General features: G+C 37.7%; 1 protein-coding gene across 4 annotated transcripts; it reads right to left on the bottom strand.

The window, feature by feature from the left end:
* Window positions 1–5496: 5496 nt before the first annotated feature.
* LOC125679372 (paramyosin-like) lies at window positions 5497–16634 on the bottom strand. 4 transcript variants are annotated; one of them, XM_048918558.2, is made up of 17 exons: window positions 13967–14240; window positions 12685–12759; window positions 12016–12072; window positions 11055–11141; window positions 10803–10969; window positions 10415–10493; window positions 10042–10287; window positions 9739–9935; window positions 9521–9653; window positions 9201–9417; window positions 8871–9111; window positions 8205–8400; window positions 7312–7440; window positions 6847–7218; window positions 6558–6758; window positions 6294–6461; window positions 5497–6164 (listed from the first exon to the last, which is right to left on the bottom strand). In XM_048918558.2, exons 1-16 carry the CDS (start codon window positions 14066–14068, stop codon window positions 6300–6302), a joined length of 2661 nt encoding a protein of 886 aa, XP_048774515.1. In that variant the 5' UTR covers window positions 14069–14240; the 3' UTR covers window positions 5497–6164; window positions 6294–6299. The 4 variants fall into 4 exon arrangements, with proteins under 4 accessions (XP_048774515.1, XP_048774516.1, XP_056010450.1 ...); XM_048918559.2 differs by having other exon boundaries at window positions 6290–6461; window positions 13967–14193; XM_056154475.1 differs by lacking the exon at window positions 12685–12759 and having other exon boundaries at window positions 6290–6461; window positions 13967–16634.
* Window positions 16635–19768: the final 3134 nt, after the last annotated feature.

Here is a 19768-nt window from a genome sequence, read left to right as displayed (position 1 = left end):
GAAGGGACAGGGGAAGGACCCCCCCCCCCCCTTCCCATTTGTTGACAACGTTCATTTTCCATTAGTTAGCAAAGGAAGATATATTGGGTGTATGTTCCTTCTGACCCCCTTTGTTTTAGTAGTATTGCTTTAACTTTCAATCAACAAAATTGATAAACAAACGCTATTCCCCGCACGATGTAAGAATTCAAAGTGTTTGGGCGAATTTCTTTTCTCTTTTGCATTTAGGTCTTCCATGTGCCGTGTCTCTCTCTCTCTCTCTCTCTCTCTCTCTCTCTCTCTTGGTTTAGGATATTGAGGATTTGACAAACCAAGATGTATTTTAGGTTATTTATTGTTTTTATAGAATTGTGTGCGAATTTTACACTCCTCCGGCTGCCCCTCCCCCTCCCTCCAACAAGCACACTTTGAAAAACGAAACAATACTATGTGCCTGGTGTGGCACATCAACAAAACTGAAGTTCATTTGGTTTCTGCAATCCATTGAAACCCAGCATATAATAATATAAATTCATGCTTGCTTTATTTGTATATCAATGCACTTAAAAACATTTTATAAATATATCCAGCTTGGTTGACTTCATTGCTTGTTAGCCCATTATCAGTTTTGTTTCCTTTGATCACCCCAATCAGAGAGGTGTGAAAAATTGGTCCCATCCTCGGAAGGGCCCAGGTGGTATCCATACAGCCCCAAATTGAGGGCGGAAAATGATAGTTCTAGGGGCGAACTACCTTGTCTGCATACTCCTTTTGCGGACTCTTCAAACATTTTAAAGTTGCTATTTGTCTTCATATGACCCTACATGATGTAAAGTTTGGAACTTTCAAGCGAGCTCAATTGCCCTTAATAAAGGCCTATATGACCCCTTTTAAGGTTCTCTGTGTTTACTAAGTTTTTCTCTATCTCTTGCTCAGTTTTGCATTATTCCATCACCCCACATTTAATTATTGCAGAGGTCTGAGAAGAGGTCCCAACCTTGAGAGGCCCCAGCTGGTACTGTTACAGCTCCAAACTGAGGGCGGGAAATGATAGTTCTGGGGGCGGGAAATGGTAGTTCTGGGGGCGGGAAATGATAGTTCCGGGGGCGGGAAATGGTAGTTCCGGGGGTGGGAAATGGTAGTTCTGGGGGCGGGAAATGGTAGCTCTGAGGGCGGGAAATGATAGTTCGGGGGGGGGGGGGGCGGGAAATGATTGTTCTGGGGACGGGTGGTGATAGTTCTGGGGGCGGGAAATGGTAGTTCTGGGGGCGGGAAATGATAGTTCCGGGGGCGGGAAATGGTAGATCCGAGGGTGGGAAATGGTAGTTCTGGGGGCGGGAAATGGTAGTTCTGAGGGCGGGAAATGATTGTTCTGGGGGCGGGTGGTGTTAGTTTTGGGGGCGTGAAATGGTAGTTCGGGGGGGGGGGGGGGGGGGCTACATTGCCTGTATACTCCTACTGCAGATTCTTTAAAGATTAAATTATTATATGCCATCATTTTATGGCCCTACGTTATGTAAAATTAGGATTTTTCAAGTGAGTTCAATTGCCCTTAAAGGTCTATGTGATCTCTTTCTTAGGTTCTATATGTTTGACTTTATTGTTCTCTAGCCCTTTATCAGTTCAGTGCTTAGTTTTGATTTATGCATTGAACGACATATTTATCTTGTCTTGGTTTTAGAATTAATCAACATGATGACATGTAGCTTATCGCCAATAAATTAGTTATTGTCCAGGCTATTACACGACTTTTCAAAGATGATGTTTATTGTAAGCCGCAAAAAAATATGTTGACAAGATGTCAATTTTATGCTCTGAATGAATACTTTTTGATATCTTATCATTTAACCAACCAAACGATTGAATGAAAGCGATTTTGAACACATTGTCTTGAAAACAAATCCTAACATTCAAAACCGATTTCATTAGTTAATTGAATGAGAAAATATCGTAAAATCTATTTAATTTTAGCATAAAATTGACATCTCGTCGACATCTTTTCGGCGACTTACCACAAATAAATAGTGAAATAATCAGGACGACATTGACTTCATTGTTGACGATAAGCTACAGGTCGTGTTACGGCACTTCAGCGTTTCCGTAATTTTGTCATCTTTTCGACTCTTCATTATTTCGGGGCGAAAAGTTGTTAATTTAATTATCCTTTTGTTGTTTTTCGTTTTGTCTCTTCTCCTCAAAATAACGGAAAGACAATAAAATGTAAAATGGCACAAATCAGAAACGTTTAAATGCCTTGTCTTGTTGTACATCAACTTGCCGATATATTGCTGATTTTAACAATTAAATGATTTAAAAAAAAAAAAATTACACAACATTTAATAAACCAAACGACTTCATGAAATCGGTTTTAAATGTTGCGATTTGTTTTTAAGACGGCGTAATCAAAATTGCTGTCATTCAATTGTTTGTGGGGATCCGGGTTAGAATAGGTCCTCAGTACCAATCTCTACCCAGAGTTATCGTTCCTTACACTCACATATACAAGTGAGAGCAAGGAACGACAACTCTGGGTAGAGATTGCCTCAGTACCCCTTGCTTGTCGTAAGAGGCGACTAAATGGGGCGGTACTTCGGATGAGACCGCAAAAACCGAGGCCCCGTGTCAAGCAGGTGTGGCACGTTAAAGATCCCTCCCTGCTTAAAGGCCGTAAGCGCCGAGCATAGACCTAAATTTTGCAGCCCTTCACCGTCAATGTTGACGTCTCCATATGAGTGAAATATTCTCTCGAGGGACGTTAAACAATATAAAATCAATCATTCAATCGTTTGCTTGATTAAAAGAGAAGATATCAAAAGTATTCATTTAGAGCATAAAATTGACATATTATCGACATCTTTTTTGCGACTTACAACAAATATCATCTTTAAAAAGTCGTAATAACCAGGACATTAGTCGTAATAACCAGGACATTAGTCGTAATAACCAGGACATTAGTCGTAATAACCAGACATTAGTCGTAATAACCAGGACATTAGTCGTAATAACCAGGACATTAGCCATTTTATTGGCTTCATTTTTGACGATTGGTTATCATGTTGATTTAATCACAACCAAGATGAGAAAAATATGTCGTTCAGTGCATTTATATGGAGACTTATTGAGTCTTAAAAAATCGTTTAATTGTAAAAAATCAGCGACATATTAACTTCTTGATATCGACATACTGATGTTTAGCGAACAAGACAAGACACGTAAACGTTTCCTTACAAATCAACCACCATTTTTAGAAGTACTAGGCCTAGTATTATGTTTAAATAGAATTCTATACGAAAAGATGGATTTATAAAACGGCGAATGTTATGGCAGCAAAGACTGTCACCCTACTTAAGTTATCAATAGTGATAAAGTTGGAAATGCATGCATATTCCTTTTATTGTGTAGCGAAATAGACATCATCTTTATTAAGATATCTACAAGTCAGTTAGTTTGAATATGTATACATCACGCGAACTGAGATAGTAAACGCAAAACAGACGTGGAATTTAGAACTCCATGCAACAACAATAGGATCAGACTTGGAATGCCATCACGATCACAAATGAACCTATCAGGACATGCGAAGGACAGCCATTTGGTCAGTGGTTTTCTGAACGCAGACGGATTGAGTGCCAACAATCAGAGACAGAAAAGCAAACTTCAAAGCAATTAGTCACGTACAATTGTCTATTTTGTTCCTTCAAAGATTGCCTATATTTACCCTGTGTAGAGGTAGAAGAACTCGATGTGTGCCACTTTTACCTGTGATGTTGACGCAATTGTCGGTAACCATGTAATTCGTTATACCTATCCAGGCCCCAAGACCATAAACTGAGAATAGACCTAAGTCAAAATTTCGATTACTTACACCTTAAGATTTATCTAGCGCAGATGTTTAAAAAAAACTGAAGGTTTAAAATAATTCAAATGCAAAAATATACTGAAAATTTTATTTGTTTATAAAGATTATTTCAAAAGTTAGCTGGATTTGAAATTTAGACTTAAGTCTATTCTCAGTTTATGGTTTTGAGGCCTGGTTTCTTTAAACGGAAGGGTATTAAATAATTTCACAGACCAAGCTTGATGCATCTAAAAATCCTTTAGATATCGTGTACAAATACTATTATTTAGCCTAACTTGTATCCCTTAAATTACTGAATTGAGGGGTTTTGGATTTTAGTTAACACAGAAAGGCAGACTTTTGCGAAGCGCTTAGTCCAGTTCGCAACCACCGAACATAATTTTAATGTACAAAACAAACTGAAAAGGTTGTGGATCCTTGTGTATCGTGTAAATCTATTTTACAATTCTCAGTGCCAATGCGCTTTCTTCAATTTATACTCCCTGGGGATCCGGGTTAGAATAGGTCCTCAGTACCCCTTGCTTGCTATAAGAGGCGACTAAATTGGGCGGTCCTTCGGATGAGACCACAAAAACCGAGGTCCCGTGTCACAGCAGGTGTGGCACGATTAAGATCCCTCCCTGTTCAAAGGCAGTAAGCACCGGCAGTGGTGACGTCTCCATATGAGTGAAAGATTCTCGAGAGGGACGTTAAACAATATTCAATCAATCAATCAAATTATTCTTTAACGCGCGGAAGCGAAGATTGACTTTAAATTCAAAATTAGGATACAATAGATCTAGAACTCTCGCATTTACAGAACATGTTTAGCATTTCAGTATCAGTTTTGTTGTGTACATTAAAAGGTTGTTGTTGATAACCGGAAATGTGGGTCTAAATGCCAGGTGCCTGCTGATCCAGATTTGGACAGTTTCTGCAGGAGGTCAGCCGCCATATTATGTGTATTTGTCATTTTTATATCATTGCTTTGTTAAGCCTGGGCAATTGCAAAATCTTAACTTCTGCATTTTAAAAAGTGTGTTACATACATGTATATAAAACCAGAAAACCGTCATAACTTTTGGTCCCCCCCCCCCCCTCCTTCCTTGTAAGTCTTGTAACTGGTTTTGATCAGCCCAAGGAAGTATTGTTTGAGTGGGTAGGATAGCAGTCAAATCTTGCAGACATCCAAAATCTTCGTGGAAATCTTTTCTTCAAATCAGCACATGCATTTTTTCACAACTTTCTATAACTACTTGTAAAACGTCCCACAGCTGGCCATAGTACTTGGCTGATGCGCCGATGACGGTCTCTAGAATTATACAATGTTAGCTTTCATAGCTATTGCCAGATTACTTTTACTCTGGAAAATTGTCATATATTTAACTCAAGTTCACCACGTGATATTGCTTGGCGTGTTTAATTACTGGAACTCTCAGCAAACCCATTTCCATTCTCAAACAAACGAAAAACATTTGTAAAACAAGAATTCTGTTTTAATAGTGTGTTTCCCAATTACATATCTGCATGAAATCTCATTGTAAGCGAAAAGGGTTATCCACAAACCAGTTATTGCGTTGAAGCATGAATTCTCAATTTGCGGATATATAAACACAACAAAACAGTCAATGAGATCCCTACACCCGTCTCTTTAAACCAACAAACAACAAAATCCATTCTATCAAAAGCAACAGTGACGGAATTTATTGTAGCAAGGGAAACATTTTTTTTCAAAAATTGAAGTCATATTCATATTTTCTTCCTTGAATAAAACAAAAAAAAACAAAGATATTTTGAAATACTGTAAAATACAATGATACTTTTGTACACCAGAACACAACAATCATTATACAGAAGTTTCAACCATACAAAGAGATGACGCGTTATCAACAGTCCTCTCTTTATTAACGCTATATACTAGTAATCATTTCAATAAATAAAATATCAACATAAAGTACTCTAAATATAGCAGTACTTTAATATCACAATGGAAAAAAAATTATTGCACAGTTTGTAGAAATTCACTCTTGCCGCGTGTTTCTTTCATTTGCGTGGAGGAATCTGATTACGTTGTACGGTTGTGTGTTTAGGTCTGCCGTCAGCGCCATCTGTTGCTATAATTGCCGTGCCGAGCTATGGCTTATCAACTCCCTCCTTTTATACGAATATAACTTAACGTCATGCAGCAAACACGCATTGCTTTAGGCTCCAGCACTTATAAATAACAAAAATAAATAATCTGTACAAGGGAAATTTCGGAATATAGTCTCTGTAACATCATCATATTTTGCGTTGCGCGAATTTTTTAATATGTCTCTTGAATGATGATATATGCCTCCTAAGATATCTGGGGGGAAAAAGTGTCATATTATAATTATTCCTATGAAAGTGATCCACAAATATGTTGTATAATATCTTCTTATTATCATTTTATTTAAGAGTAAAGAAGATGAATACCCAAATTATATTTACCTACATGCATTTAGATTTTGATGACCTTAGTGACTTCTCGTGTAACAGACATGGATCGTGTTCTGCGGACGGCGGCAAGGTTCTTCTCGGCGTTGTCGGCACGGTGTTCAGCCTCCTCAATCAACTGTTGAGCCTTGCGGTATTTGTTCATTGTCAAGCTGGCTACATCCTCCTGCGAGTAAAAAGAAGTAGCAGTTAGATCCCTTTTTTGTCAGGAAAAACGTATACAAGTATATTTCATCGAAATGTGATGATTGTGAATACTTACAGCCTCATCAATCTGGCGTTTGTATGTCTTGATTTTGATGGTGAGTTGGTCGACGAGACTGCTAAGCTCAGCTACTTGACGGCGGTCGTCCTCGGCCTGGGTGACGATTTCCTTGTACTGGCGCTCATATTTACGCATGTTGGCGGCGGTCTCGCGGAGACGTCTCTGCTCAGCTTCCAGTTCAGCCTCCAAATCGCGAATCTGCAAGTCAAATCATGATTTTCAACGAGTCTCAAAAGTATTGTTTTTCTGAAAGATTTCTGTGTTTACTCGGTTTGTGTTAACTTACTCTGGCTTGGAGCTTGGCAATCTGTCTCTTTCCTTCACGGGTGGCGAATGCTTCGGCCTCTTCAAGTCTCACAGTGATCTCGCGGATTTCAATCTCGAGTTGCTTGCGCAGACTTTCGGCGTTCTTGTAGTTCTCTTGTTCCTGGTGGAGTTCTCCAGCAAGTCTGTGGACCTCAGCTGCAAGACGGTCAGCACGCTCCTCGGCGGCCCTCTGGGCGTTGAGGGCATCATCAAGGTCGCTCTGCATGGCGGCGATGTCTCCTTCCAAGCGGCGTTTATCGTTGCTGATGACAGTGATCTGGAGTTGGACTTCAGTAAGGCGCTGGGATGTCTCTCCAAGTTCAGTCTCGGCATTCTTGCGAGCTCTCTCGGCCTGAGAATATACATCGCTTGATACTTAGTAATTCCAAGTCTTTATTTATACACGCTTCTTTTACCGATGTAAGTTATGATATTTTATACTTACAGCGTCGAGGAGGGATCGACAGTCGTCGAGTTCCTGTTGAAGGGAGATGCGTTTCCTCTCGGAGATAGAGAGTTGACCTCTGCAGTCGTCGAGTTGGCGTTGGGTCTCTTCTAAGGCGCTTTCCAAGTCCTTTTAAGTAAGAAGGCACATTTCAAGTCTTTTAACAAGTTTTAGAAACAACAATACTTTTCACGACAACAGATGGGTTGTATTGTTAATTGTAATCTCAGTTATTCTTAGAATGTTCTATCATTTTTTGTAATAACTCCCCCACTACATTCCAAGGATTTATGAGTGATGAAATATTGTGTCGGCGTGGAAGTACGTAGGAGTTTATAGCATCTCCCGACAGGTGGCACTGCCAGTTAGATACCAAAAATCTACCCCCCGCTGTTTATTGATCAGTGATCAGAGCATCCCAAATTTCTTGGCTTTGCTTGCTGAAAGATATATCCCAGCTGCAGAGTTTGACCAGAAAACTCAAAATAGCTTGCTGCGAGGCGAGCAAGAAGTTGGATTAGCAAATGAATAAGTCTTCAGGAAGATTGGCGGTATATATAATTTTTGTCTTCTAAATTGTACAAGACTTAACAAATTTCGTAATAAAAGTTAATTTTTGATTCCCTGTAGTGTTTTATCCTATTCTCTTTATTTGATTTTTTAACCAAACTACATGTACTTGAATTTTTTGTGCACTCTGTTATCATGATATTGAAAAATCTTTAAGAAAAATAGATTGGGTTTTTGGGTTTTTTTAGAGTTGTAAGTATTTTTTTCTGCCACAAAACATTGTACAAAATAACGGCCATTTCATATGGCACTTCTTGCATAAAGATCCCCAACTTATTCTATATTGTATACAGATAAAACGGAGGTATGTTTAATTGTCTTACCTTGACACGGTGTTGGAGAGATTTGATCTGTTTAAGGTATTCAGCATTGGCTCGGTTGGCGTTGTCAAGAGCACCTTCAAGTTCCCGGATGTCAGTTTCGTATTTCTTCTTGATGCGGTTGATTTCGGTCTTGTAGCGGGTTTCTACCTCCACAAGGGTACGCTGGAGTTCTTCAATAGCACGGGCGCTGCTCTTCCTAAAAAACAGAGATTCACACAATTAGAGCAAACACCGTCCTATTGATTTAAAAATCGATATAATGTATGCATATTATATCATTTTCCTGGTGCACGTACGGTGTAGCCACAGAATAAACAGGGCCAAATGAAAATTTCCGAGAAGCCATTATTTCGAACTGTTGTAACTTCAAAATTCAAACGAGGTTTGACTATTTCGTTTTAACCCCAGTAGCTTTATTCAGAATCATATACAAGATAAGGATAAAATTCATGATAAAATCTAAGAAATAATCTTCGTTTCAGGTTCTAGAAACATGGGCGAGAAGTGCCAAACGATGTTCAAAGGTTATTAATTTTCTTTCGTGTATGCCGTGTGTAGGCTGAATATATAGTATACGTAAGCAAGATCACCACTGTGAAACATTTATCATTTTAAGTATGGCAGGTCATGTAGATTCTTCTTGATTCAAAATTACATGAATTGTACCTGATGCTGTCGATTTCCTCATCCTTTTCACGGAGCCTCTGTTCCATTTCGGCGCGAAGCTGGTTAAGGGCGGCTTGGGCTGCGGCAAGTTTAGCTTCAGCATCGCGGAGAGCGTCCTCCGTGTCACGGAGAGCGGCAGCAAGGTTGTCGCGCTCAGCTTCAAGGGCGGCCTTGGCGGCGTTCAACTCATTGATCAACCTGTTGGCATCCTTGAGGGCTTGGTTAGCTTCACGGAGTTGATCTGAATAGATAATTTGACATATACCATTGTGGTCGACTGCAAGAATATTTGTTAAATTAAGGATTTTATACACCAGTGTCTACACGTACCGCTAAGATTTTTGTTCTCCCTCTCAAGATTAGCGTTCTTCTCTGAGAGCTCAGCGTTGGAAACCTTGAGTCTGTAGACCTCTTGTTCGAGGGCGTGTTTGTCGTTGCGGAGTTGAGCATTCTCAGCAGACAATTCATCCACGCGTTTCTGAAGGGCAGCATTATCGTTCTCCAGCTGTCTGTTTCTCTTGGTGAGGTCTTGTATAATTATTTGACACTGAAATTTACGATTTTGGCGATAAGTGATAAACTCATACTATTTTAAAACACCAGGAAAAGTAATCGCAGTTAGCTTCGCGAAGTAGGGACGTGTATCTTACATTTTCAAGTTCAATGGTGACTTCCTTGAGTTCGGCAGTGAGCTTGGACTTGGTCCTCTCGAGATTGGTGCATCTAAGGCGGGACTGTTCGAGAAGGTCCTCCAACTCCTGGATCCTGACGGACAACTTGCGTCTGAAATGATATAGATAATCAAATTATAGACGTAAAAATGCCTTGATATAATATTTTCAGTATTTGATGAGAATAAACAAACCACCTCATTTCTTCCATCTCCTCGGTTTTGGCCAGAAGTTCTTTGTCATATCTGGTCTTGAGGGCAGCAAATTCTGCGTTGACACGGCTGAGTTGGGCACGAAGGTTGGAGGCGGATTCAGATTCTTCCTCATAGCGGGCGTTCAAGTTATCGTAGTCACTCTGCAGGGCGCTGAGCTGAACCTGCAGGTTCTGGCGTTGCTGTAAAATATTTTTTCCAATAGATTATACGCATATTCAGAAAGTGTGGAGAATTTTCTACCGACGTAGCACGAAAATTCGAAAATAAAATTTCATAAGCACATACCCTGCTCTCGTCATCCAAGTTTCTCTTCAAGTCGTCCAATTGGACTTGAAGTTGAGATTTGGCTTTGGCGAGGCCGGCATTGGCAGCATCCAATTCCTGCACCTGATGTTGAAGATCGAAATTCTCCTGAGTGAGTCTACCCTTTAATCCATTGAGATCGTTGTTTTGGCGGGTAAGGTCATCAACCTGAACCTTGAGTCTGGAAACAGATCCCTCCAAAGCGTCAATTCTGGCATCAGCTGAGGCCTACAAATAGAATCGTTGATCTCTCTCGGAGTTGGTCTAGGTACAATCGACATTCAAAATTAATATTATTTCGAACCGACGTTTTATTGTCAAACAAATATTCAATTTTACCACAGCAGACACAAACCTTTGCTTTACTGAGACCCTCGTTCTCGGTTTGAATGACATCGATTTCAATGAGCAATTGGCTCTTCTCTTTCTCTACTCTACAAGGTAAGAAGTGTTAAATCTAAATCTACTGTTTAGTGCTACGCACCTTGGCTTTCTGTAAGCCCTCGTTACTGGCCTGTAAGTTATCGAGTTCTGCCACAAGATTCCCTCGATCTTTTTCTGCCCTGTAAGCCAAGCAGTGTCTTTTCATGTAAAATAAAGCCACACCACACAAGAGCATGAAAAGCATAAGTAAACAATGACCAAAAATTGGCAAGATGACGCCTGTTCAGAAGATGACTATGAAACGTATAAAAAATTGCAAGGAAATGGGAAATCAGAGCGTGATCATGTGTTCCACGTACCGTCCTTTGGTTTTTGTCATATATTCAAGTTGGTCAGCAAGGTCGTTGAGAGCATCTTGGTGACGTTTGCGCATGCTGGATTCCGTTGACTCGAACTGGGCATTGACTAATTCTATGTCTTTGCGCAGTTTAATTAATTCTGATTCCCTCTTTCTGTTGATCTCCAACTACAGAGACATGGGCAAAATGTGTCACCAAAGGATTTTCTATTAAAGAAATTGTAAAAGAAAATTCAATGTGTAATCTTTGTACCTGTGAAGATGACATTCCTGAAGCTTCCTCAAGTCGGTCGGACATTTGGTCCAGTTGGAAAGTCAGCTCGGCACATTGTTTCTCGAACTACAATTTGATGAAATGGAAAAGTTTTTTTTTAATGTAATTTGAAACATTTTGCTCCATCTTTGACGAAGTATTACTTCTTATAGTTCAAGTTCAAGGGATATGTGTATTTTATTCTGGATGAATATCACTTAAGCTAAAGTTTTCTTTGGATAATAATGAGCAAGTTCAATTGGACACACGTGTGTGTGCGTGTGTGTGTTAATTGATAAGCATGCTGAATGCATGTTGTTTGAAGTCCGGTTGTGGTAAACAACCACAGTAGACAGGTGTCTGAATGTTGAATGATTTGAGGAAAAGTATTTTCTTAATCAATGCTTGACAAGGAGCAGTATCCCTAATGCACGATATCAATCAAACACGCCGAGGTGGTATGCGCGCTATCGTCTGGGTTAAATTTCTCTTCCTCGTGTGTACATATATAGGAAGCAGATGCCAAGGGCGCACGTGCCCTCTATCTTCCGTGTATCAGACGTATGGTGAATGCCTTCTCGAGGTGCTACAAATAGATGGAGTGTTATTTGGCTGTTTTGTCGTTTTGTGCATCGAGATTCTTTGTCATCTGCTGGGGAATGCGTGATAGTTGAACTGATGCCAAACTTCTCTATGACTGCGTTTTCAGCAATTAATTTCCACCAAAATGTAATGCGCCATACATTTAGCGCAGTATATTATAAGGAGTAATATTTTTTGTCTGATATGATTTTTTTTTCTGTTGAAAATTAGAAGGTGCTTCCTTTGTATTAACTTTAGGTACGTGCAATTCATTGTGTGTGATTATTTGTGTGGAGTGAAAATGTTGATGTGAAATTTTACAGTCAAAAGAAAAAAAGGCTCGAGTCTCTTTTACATTAAAATCTGTACATGTACTTACTCTCAGTCTGGTATCGCGTTCTCCGTCCAAAGCATCCTCCAGTTCCCGGATGCGTGCCTGAAAGAAAAAATATGGTTTAAAATGCATCGATTAAAATGTTCAAACGGAAACGATCTGCTATATGTGTATGTGTTACCGAGAAATTTAACACGAAACATAGGTTATTGGGGTGTTTTTTTAAACTACAATTTCTTACCTCTTTTAATCGTGTCGCTCAAATACAAAAAATGAAAACTGACGTATTTGTATAATCATTCTAAAATTTCTAATCCAGTTAAAATATCCACATCTAAAATCTAGTTTATTCTAATGTATATACGCTTGATTTCAAAATAGTTCCTTCTGAACAGAGGTGAGTGGGATCGAACGTTTTCAAAAATTTTAAGCTTTAGCTAATAATGAACATGTCATTGTCTAATAAAAAGAAAAATGGTATACAAAATTGATTTATTTTCTGAGTGCATGAGGTTAAAAATTGTGCTGTTGACAACAAAATCCGCATGCAATGTAAGCATTGGTTTGGATATTTCTTTTGTGAAATGGGTATATCAGATATCTATCCCGAATTCTTAGATTCTAACGGAACTATGTGATAGAAGACAAGGGAAATCTTTGGAAAATGGAGGTAAAAATGTTAAACGGGACACCGGCACACACTAGATACGATACCAAAAATCTCTGTTCCTCGGCTTCAAACAGTTGCTTCTCGGTATTGACTACCCGAGTCTCTTTGCGAACAACTGTCTAGTAAAAGTAAACATTGTAATAACCAAACAAGTGTGAGAGATGGGATTTCTCTAAGAAATAAAAATCCAAAGTTCTTTTGTTCAAGTTGTCAACAGTTAATTTTTTTTTCCCCTGTTTATATTTTGTTTAATCAACGTGTTTAAGAATTCAAAGATCTTAATTTAATTGATTTTTAATTTATAAATCAAAAACATTTTAAAGTAGCATTGAAGGAATTATGATGTATTCGGTGATCGAGTTTGTTTGCTTTTATTTGCGTTTGGTTTCCATGACAGCATTCGTATATCTTTTGAAGTTTGCAAAGCCTCTTCTCCTTACAAGGTGCATCTATTTTTAGATCAAATTTATTAGAAAGCGTTGCTATGAAACGAACAGAAGCGTCATACGCTAGGTATTTGTATTTGTAAACTGTTGTTATGAAATTATCAAATTCTTAAAGTAATCTTTTTCTCTATATACTTTATCCTACTATATACTGGACCTCATATTTGTCGGTTTTATGTATGAGGTTAATTTGATCTCTTAAAAACTTTCGGTTGTGGGGTTGTTTGGCATTTTTCAACATAATATATTTCAGTACGCGGTGCTGAGATAAAATTCTTTCACAGTGTAAAATATTTTCATAGCCATTGGAGCTGATAATGATATATAGAGTGAAGATGTTTCTGGAATGTTAATGCTCAGAGAGACTGGCTCATCCCCTAGTTTTCTTATCTAAGCGTCTGATTGTTATCGTCGTATCGCGCAATACAACAGCATCTGCTGCTGCGCTTAGCCCTCTCATGCACCCAAACCGTAAAGTCAAATTGTTTATCTCGTAGCTAATCCAACAGAGCGAATATTTCCCATAAAATTGTATTGTTCACACTTAAGAATCTCCAAAAAAGCTGATATTTTCTTTACTAAAAGACAGAGAAGCTGTACATATATATCCACAATGGTCACAGCGAGCTTTGCAATATGACGGAAGCAAATTCCAAACGTACTGGTATTTGTGATAAATTTCCTGATTTCGCATTGCATTGACAATTAGAAGTATTTTATGTTAAATAAGCACAGCAAAGAATTGGCATTGTCTGAAGATTTGCAAATGCAGTTTTAATTGAAGCAGCTATACAAAGTTCTCATTTTCAGAAAAAAGATTGTTTTACAAAGCACAGACGACAGGAGACAAAGCAACTGGCAGGGGAAACGCTGTACTCACCTCTAATCTGTTTTGTGTGGAGGGTGAAGTACCGCGATAGACGTTGTAGGTGCGGTTCACCCTTACAACTTTGGTGGAAACATCGGAATCGTAATCCATCATGTTGATTTACACAATACAGAAAACAAGTTTTCGAAAAAGAGCTGTTCTATTCCAAAGCTCGGCACTGGCTATAGACTTGAGGCAGACTAACTTGAACGCCCGAATGAATGCTTAAATACTACTCTTCAATACGTTATATACAACGAGTGCTCCGCCAGGGGTCGCTAGGATGAAAAAATGCACAGATAGTAAGAAATCTGATAGCAAAGTAGAGTCATAGAAGGCTGAGGAAAAGGGTTGTACGAAAGTATTGCTATGATGTCATAATCCTACGCACAGGTAGACTCGGGACTTATCAATATTAATCAGATGCTAACAATAACATAGCAACAGGAAGAGGAAAACAAGCAGCAACGTCCCCCAGCAAAGTTTAGCGACACCTCCCGCCTAATATGGAGAGCCAAGCTGTTGTGTATTAGAATGAGTCTAATTGCTTTTGAGCTACTAACAGAGAGGAACAATTTCAAGCAGTTCTTTCTGGCGTATTGTCTTTGCAGTGTCTTGAAGTATGCGAATCCAAATATGTCGCACGTCGTCGGCCTTGACAAATCACAAGTAATAACTTCCTCTTCCGCATTCACCGGACACGCATTCTAATCTTGATTGATTTATGCAATTATCTTATTGTTGAAAGATATAATGAATTGCTTTAGTGTGCAGTTTCTCGCTAACAAGCATTGCTATTGTTATGTTACGTAGCAAATGTTCATGATAATCCATTACCTCGTGTAACTCTGCTGTTCGTCTGGGAAGCAACCTTAATTTTATTTCCTCGAAATGTATGGATATCATCAAGAAATACAAAGGAACCCTGGTTGGTCAGTATACTCTCGGCAACCATTCATTCCTCTAGACCATTTCACCTGTATGCAGAAATTGGCTTGGTAAATACCTAATTCGTGGAATTAAGTGCAAATCTTTCAAACTAAACGTAATTGTAATGTACTTAACATAAGCTGCATGTATTTTTTTAGTTGCATTTGAATTTGTTCATGAATATTTGATTGTCAATGCTATACCCCATGTTTGCTAATCTCAGTTGCTACTAACCTTTAAACTTCATATATTTCAATTCTGATACAGGTCTATGATAACTGACAGTGTCGGTGGTTTTACGCATGCCAAAGTCCAGAATTTTAATAATTTCTAATATTTTGATAATCTTCTATACCAAACAGATTAAAATAAATAATGCATATTAGGAGAGGTCTATACATGTATAATCTTGAATTGTACATGTAAATATGAGATTTTTCTCGTAGAGTTTCATGGATTTGGTGCACGATGTTAGTATTACGTTATGAGTTCGGAATTAACCTGTTTACAGGTTCCTGACCCTGTTAATCGCTTGGATGTTTATCAATATCAATATTTCCAGTGTTTTGATAGTAAACGGTTCCGTACTATTCTTCAGGAGTATGGTGAATGGCGATAAGTGCAACATCCTGTTCATGAACATATACTTTGCTATGGTACTGGTTTCTTTTATAATTTTCAATGTTAACTAGATACTTACTGTTTGTGGACTTTTAATGACATTTACTTAGCAATGGCTGCTTAATACATTACAATTTACACCGGCCTGGTGGTTTTTTTTTACAGTACGGGCACTTCAGGGTGTAGGACCTGCTATTGCAGTAAGGTTACTTTTCTAGGAGCTAATGCGCCTGTTCTTACATTGTCATGATAATTACAAAACCGTGGTAGTAACTGTAACGTAGACGGCTAGACTCGATCAAAAATTGTAATATTCAAAATCTTTTAATTCATTCGGAAGATTGATTCATTCAAAGGTTGTTGCATTATCAAATTGACCTTTACTACCTAACAGTTTTCCAATGCATCGAAACAATACTTGTCAATCTAAAACTGCGTGCATGAAACTAATTAATGGTGATAAGAGTGGTTTTTAACACATGTTTGGAATCTGCCTAATTCATTCATCACGCATTTACCATTTGAACCAAATATCTTGGAATTGGAATTTTTTAAAAGCATGTTTCACGTTCTTTTTTTCCCCGCCCATACTTAAACAAGTGCATCTGCCATAAAAATTGAATATTGCTAATTCATCAAAGTCCATTAAAGCCATGGATTCCTATCGAAGTTACATGATTATTAATTCCACGTATTAATGGTTTGACTGTTCACTGATTTATCGTGTGATGATACTGGGATTATATCATCGTCTATTGTATCTCAAAAGAAAATGGAGTCACTCGAGGGGCACGTGGAAATCATGTTCGGCTTTCACAACATAACCTGATATTGTTGCTGAAATTGATTGTGGTTTTCAATGAGCTGAAGGTCTTCTCATTCATTCTAACGGAAGGACGTTACATTATGAAACGAATATCACTCACGTATTCGTTGTCCTTTTAGTTTTGTTCACTATACGCTAAGGACCAATGGATTAAGGCGTTTGGATGCAAATATATACACATCATAAGTTTTAGTCCCACATGTGTTTGACTTTTTCTCATTGATTTTACAATAAGTGTGCTGTTTGGCTAAATAAGCTAAATCTTAAATATTTCCAATGAAAAGATAACGAGCAGTGATCAATTCCATAACTCCTATAAAGAACACAAAATTAAGAGTAGGGCAAACACGGACCCTAGGACATACTAGAGTTGGATCAGATGTCGAGGAGGAGTAAGCATCCTCTGTCGACACCTGTCATGACTCCTATATCTTGATCAGGTAAACGGAGCATCAGTGTGTAAAGATCGGCCTAACGATCGGTATGAAACACGTTAGACAGCATTTTACTCAATGACAGGTTATATTGATATCATTATAACGACCATAAAATTATTTTCGAAATGATGACTTTAAACGAGACTGTTGAAACCCCTGTAACATCAACTCATTTGTCAGTCACCTGCCTCGATTTAAAAACATTATAATTTATAAATCTCTATTCTCGTGTACAAGTAGTGCAATTTCTTAGTAATGTTAAACATCCTGATGATGTCGCTCCGTGTTAGATATTCTTAACGTGTCGCTCTAACTTGATGCAATCCTTGATTGTGTCTGCCATCTACTCGTTCAGGGAAGCACTTTTGCGTAACAATGCAGGTCTTACGCCGATGATTGTGCTGCTGGACAATCTTATGTCAGCATAAAGTCAAGCAGAGGTTATATAGTTTTGTTACATTAGATTAATATGATCATTTTAAATGAAGACATTGCATCCAGACATAGGAAACAAAGTCATGTGTTCTTAACGATTGTGTCCAGACACATGAACAAGTTGAATCAAGGTAAAACGTTCATAAAGGTTAAATTCAGACATTGGAATCAAGGTTAAGCGTTCTTAATTATTGCATTCAGAGAATACAACCAGACATTGGATTCAAGGTTAAGCGTTTTTAATTATTGCATTCAGAGAATACACCCAGACATTGGATTCAAGGTTAAACGTTCTTAATTATTGCATTCAGAGAATACAACCAGACATTGGATTCAAGGTTAAGCGTTTTTAATTATTGCATTCAGAGAATACACCCAGACATTGGATTCAAGGTTAAACGTTCTTAATTATTGCATTCAGAGAATACACCCAGACATTGGATTCAAGGTTAAGCGTTCTTAATTATTACATTCAGAGAATACACCCAGACATTGGATTCAAGGTTAAGCGTTCTTAATTATTACATTCAGAGAATACACCCAGACATTGGATTCAAGGTTAAGCGTTCTTAATTATTACATTCAGAGAATACACCCAGACATTGGATTCAAGGTTAAGCGTTCTTAATTATTACATTCAGAGAATACAACCAGACACTGGATTCAAGGTTAAGTGTTCTTAAATATTACATTCAGAGAATACAACCAGACACTGGATTCAAGGTTAAGTGTTCTTAATTACTGCATTCAGAGAATACAACCAGACATTGGATTCAAGGTTAAGTGTTCTTAATCATTACATTCAGAGAATACACCCAGACATTGGATTCAAGGTTAAACGTTTTTAATTATTGCATTCAGAGATTACATCAAGACATTGGATTCAAGGTTAAGTGTTCTTATAACAATTACAGACATTGAAATGAAAGTAAAAGTTATCCAGATATTGGAATCAAGATAAAGTGGTCTTATAACAATTACAGACATTGATAGAAGTAAAAATTATCCAGATATTGGAATCAAGGTAAATTGTTCTCAACAATTACATCCATACATTGAATTCAAGCAAAAGTATTCATAACAATTATATTCTGACATGGGAATCAATGTAAAGTGTTTTTATAACAATTGAAGACGTAGAGATGAAGGTAAAATATTATCCAGACATCGGAATCAAGGCAGAGTGTTCATAATGGTTAGATCCAGACACACAAAGTGCTGTGGTATTTCCACTTAGGGTATTCTTCCATTGTTCAATATCCAGTGCATTTTTCAAAAGGGTCTATAGATCAAAGGCTCTTTAACAGGTTTCTTTTATATGCCGGATACTTAAACAAGTGTACATGTCATGTGCATACCAGAAAATATTGTTCATTGAAGTTCGTATCTACAGAAATACCAAATCATTTTGTTTGTCAAAACTGTGGGGTTTTTCTGGGTAATGGAAACGGCTACATTCAAAAAAATATCTAGATTTACTGATTTCAACGGAAAATGATGTTGATCTCCAGAAAATAACAAGCAGCCTGCAGAACTTCCGTCAAAGCACGCAATGGTGTGATCCGAGTGATGAATAGTTGGAAAATATTTTTGAACTTCATTCAGGAGTTCTTTCACAGAATTTTCACATACGTTCGTAGATGAAATCTTTTTAAGCATGCTGTTTTTAGATCATTGGAATGCAGTTAATTGTTTATTGAATACTGAGAGGTGAGCGTTGTAATTCGTTGTATTCATCTTCATATCATTTAAAGATGTTCATTTTGTTTTTGACTTATATCTCTGGATGGTAAATGTTAACATTGCATAAATATAGTGACAGCCAACACGTAACATTACTGTGAACATTCGACATGTAGTGTTCCGACAATGATGAGGAGCACATTGTCTACAAGCAGGTAATGATCGTCATAGCAAAATTCTCAATTCGTCATGGCATAAAAATTCCCCATTAGTTTTGTGATGCCTACTCAGAAAAAGTTTAACCTTCATCTGTATATGCTAGTTTGTCATATTGTTTTGTTTGTTGGTCTTTTCTTCTTCTCAAGTCTAATGTATTGGCATTGCACTCTCGGGATTTTGCTTTTAGAAACCAAAATTCAAACGTCTTATTGTACAAGTCCAAATTCAGCTCCTGAAAAAAAATGTATGTAAAATCGGTTACACTACAAGCTGCTTAAGAGTACTATGGATATGCATGTCTTCGCTGAACTTGTATATATATGTACATTAATTATCTAAAAATAATTACTTGTCACATTTCAAAGCTGTGATTTATTAAAAAGAAATACGGAGAATGTGCCTTTTTGTATAAATTTTGCAATTTTCCTGTAAATATTGTCTTCAAGTATCGCAATAACAGTATCTATTCAACATTCTCGATGGACACTCTATACAATAGGATAAGAATTTTTTTTAGACAACCTGAACAATGTGTACTTTAAAGTTGTGTATAAAAAGTATTTTCATCATTGGATGGAAGTCTTTTTATTCCAATGCAATATTTCTCATACTCTATTACACATTACAGGTCACAACAGAGTAAATGTTTCTATAACCAGATGA

The sequence above is a fragment of the Ostrea edulis genome, chromosome 2 (genome assembly GCF_947568905.1).
Source record: "Ostrea edulis chromosome 2, xbOstEdul1.1, whole genome shotgun sequence".
Lineage (NCBI taxonomy): Eukaryota > Metazoa > Mollusca > Bivalvia > Ostreida > Ostreidae > Ostrea > Ostrea edulis.
This window is presented reverse-complemented; position numbering and strand designations above follow the sequence as displayed.

What these genes read in the sequence shown, in the direction of transcription:
- LOC125679372 (XM_048918558.2), bottom strand. Translation starts at nt 14,068, where the DNA reads ATGATGGATTACGATTCCGATGTTTCCACCAAAGTTGTAAGGGTGAAC. An exon ending in AGGGTCTCAGTAAAGCAAAG is followed by an intron (nt 10,288 to 10,414) that starts GTTTGTGTCTGC and finishes TTCTATTTGTAG; the next exon opens with GCCTCAGCTGATGCCAGAAT. An exon ending in TCACCATTGAACTTGAAAAT is followed by an intron (nt 9,418 to 9,520) that starts GTAAGATACACG and finishes CGTAAATTTCAG; the next exon opens with TGTCAAATAATTATACAAGA.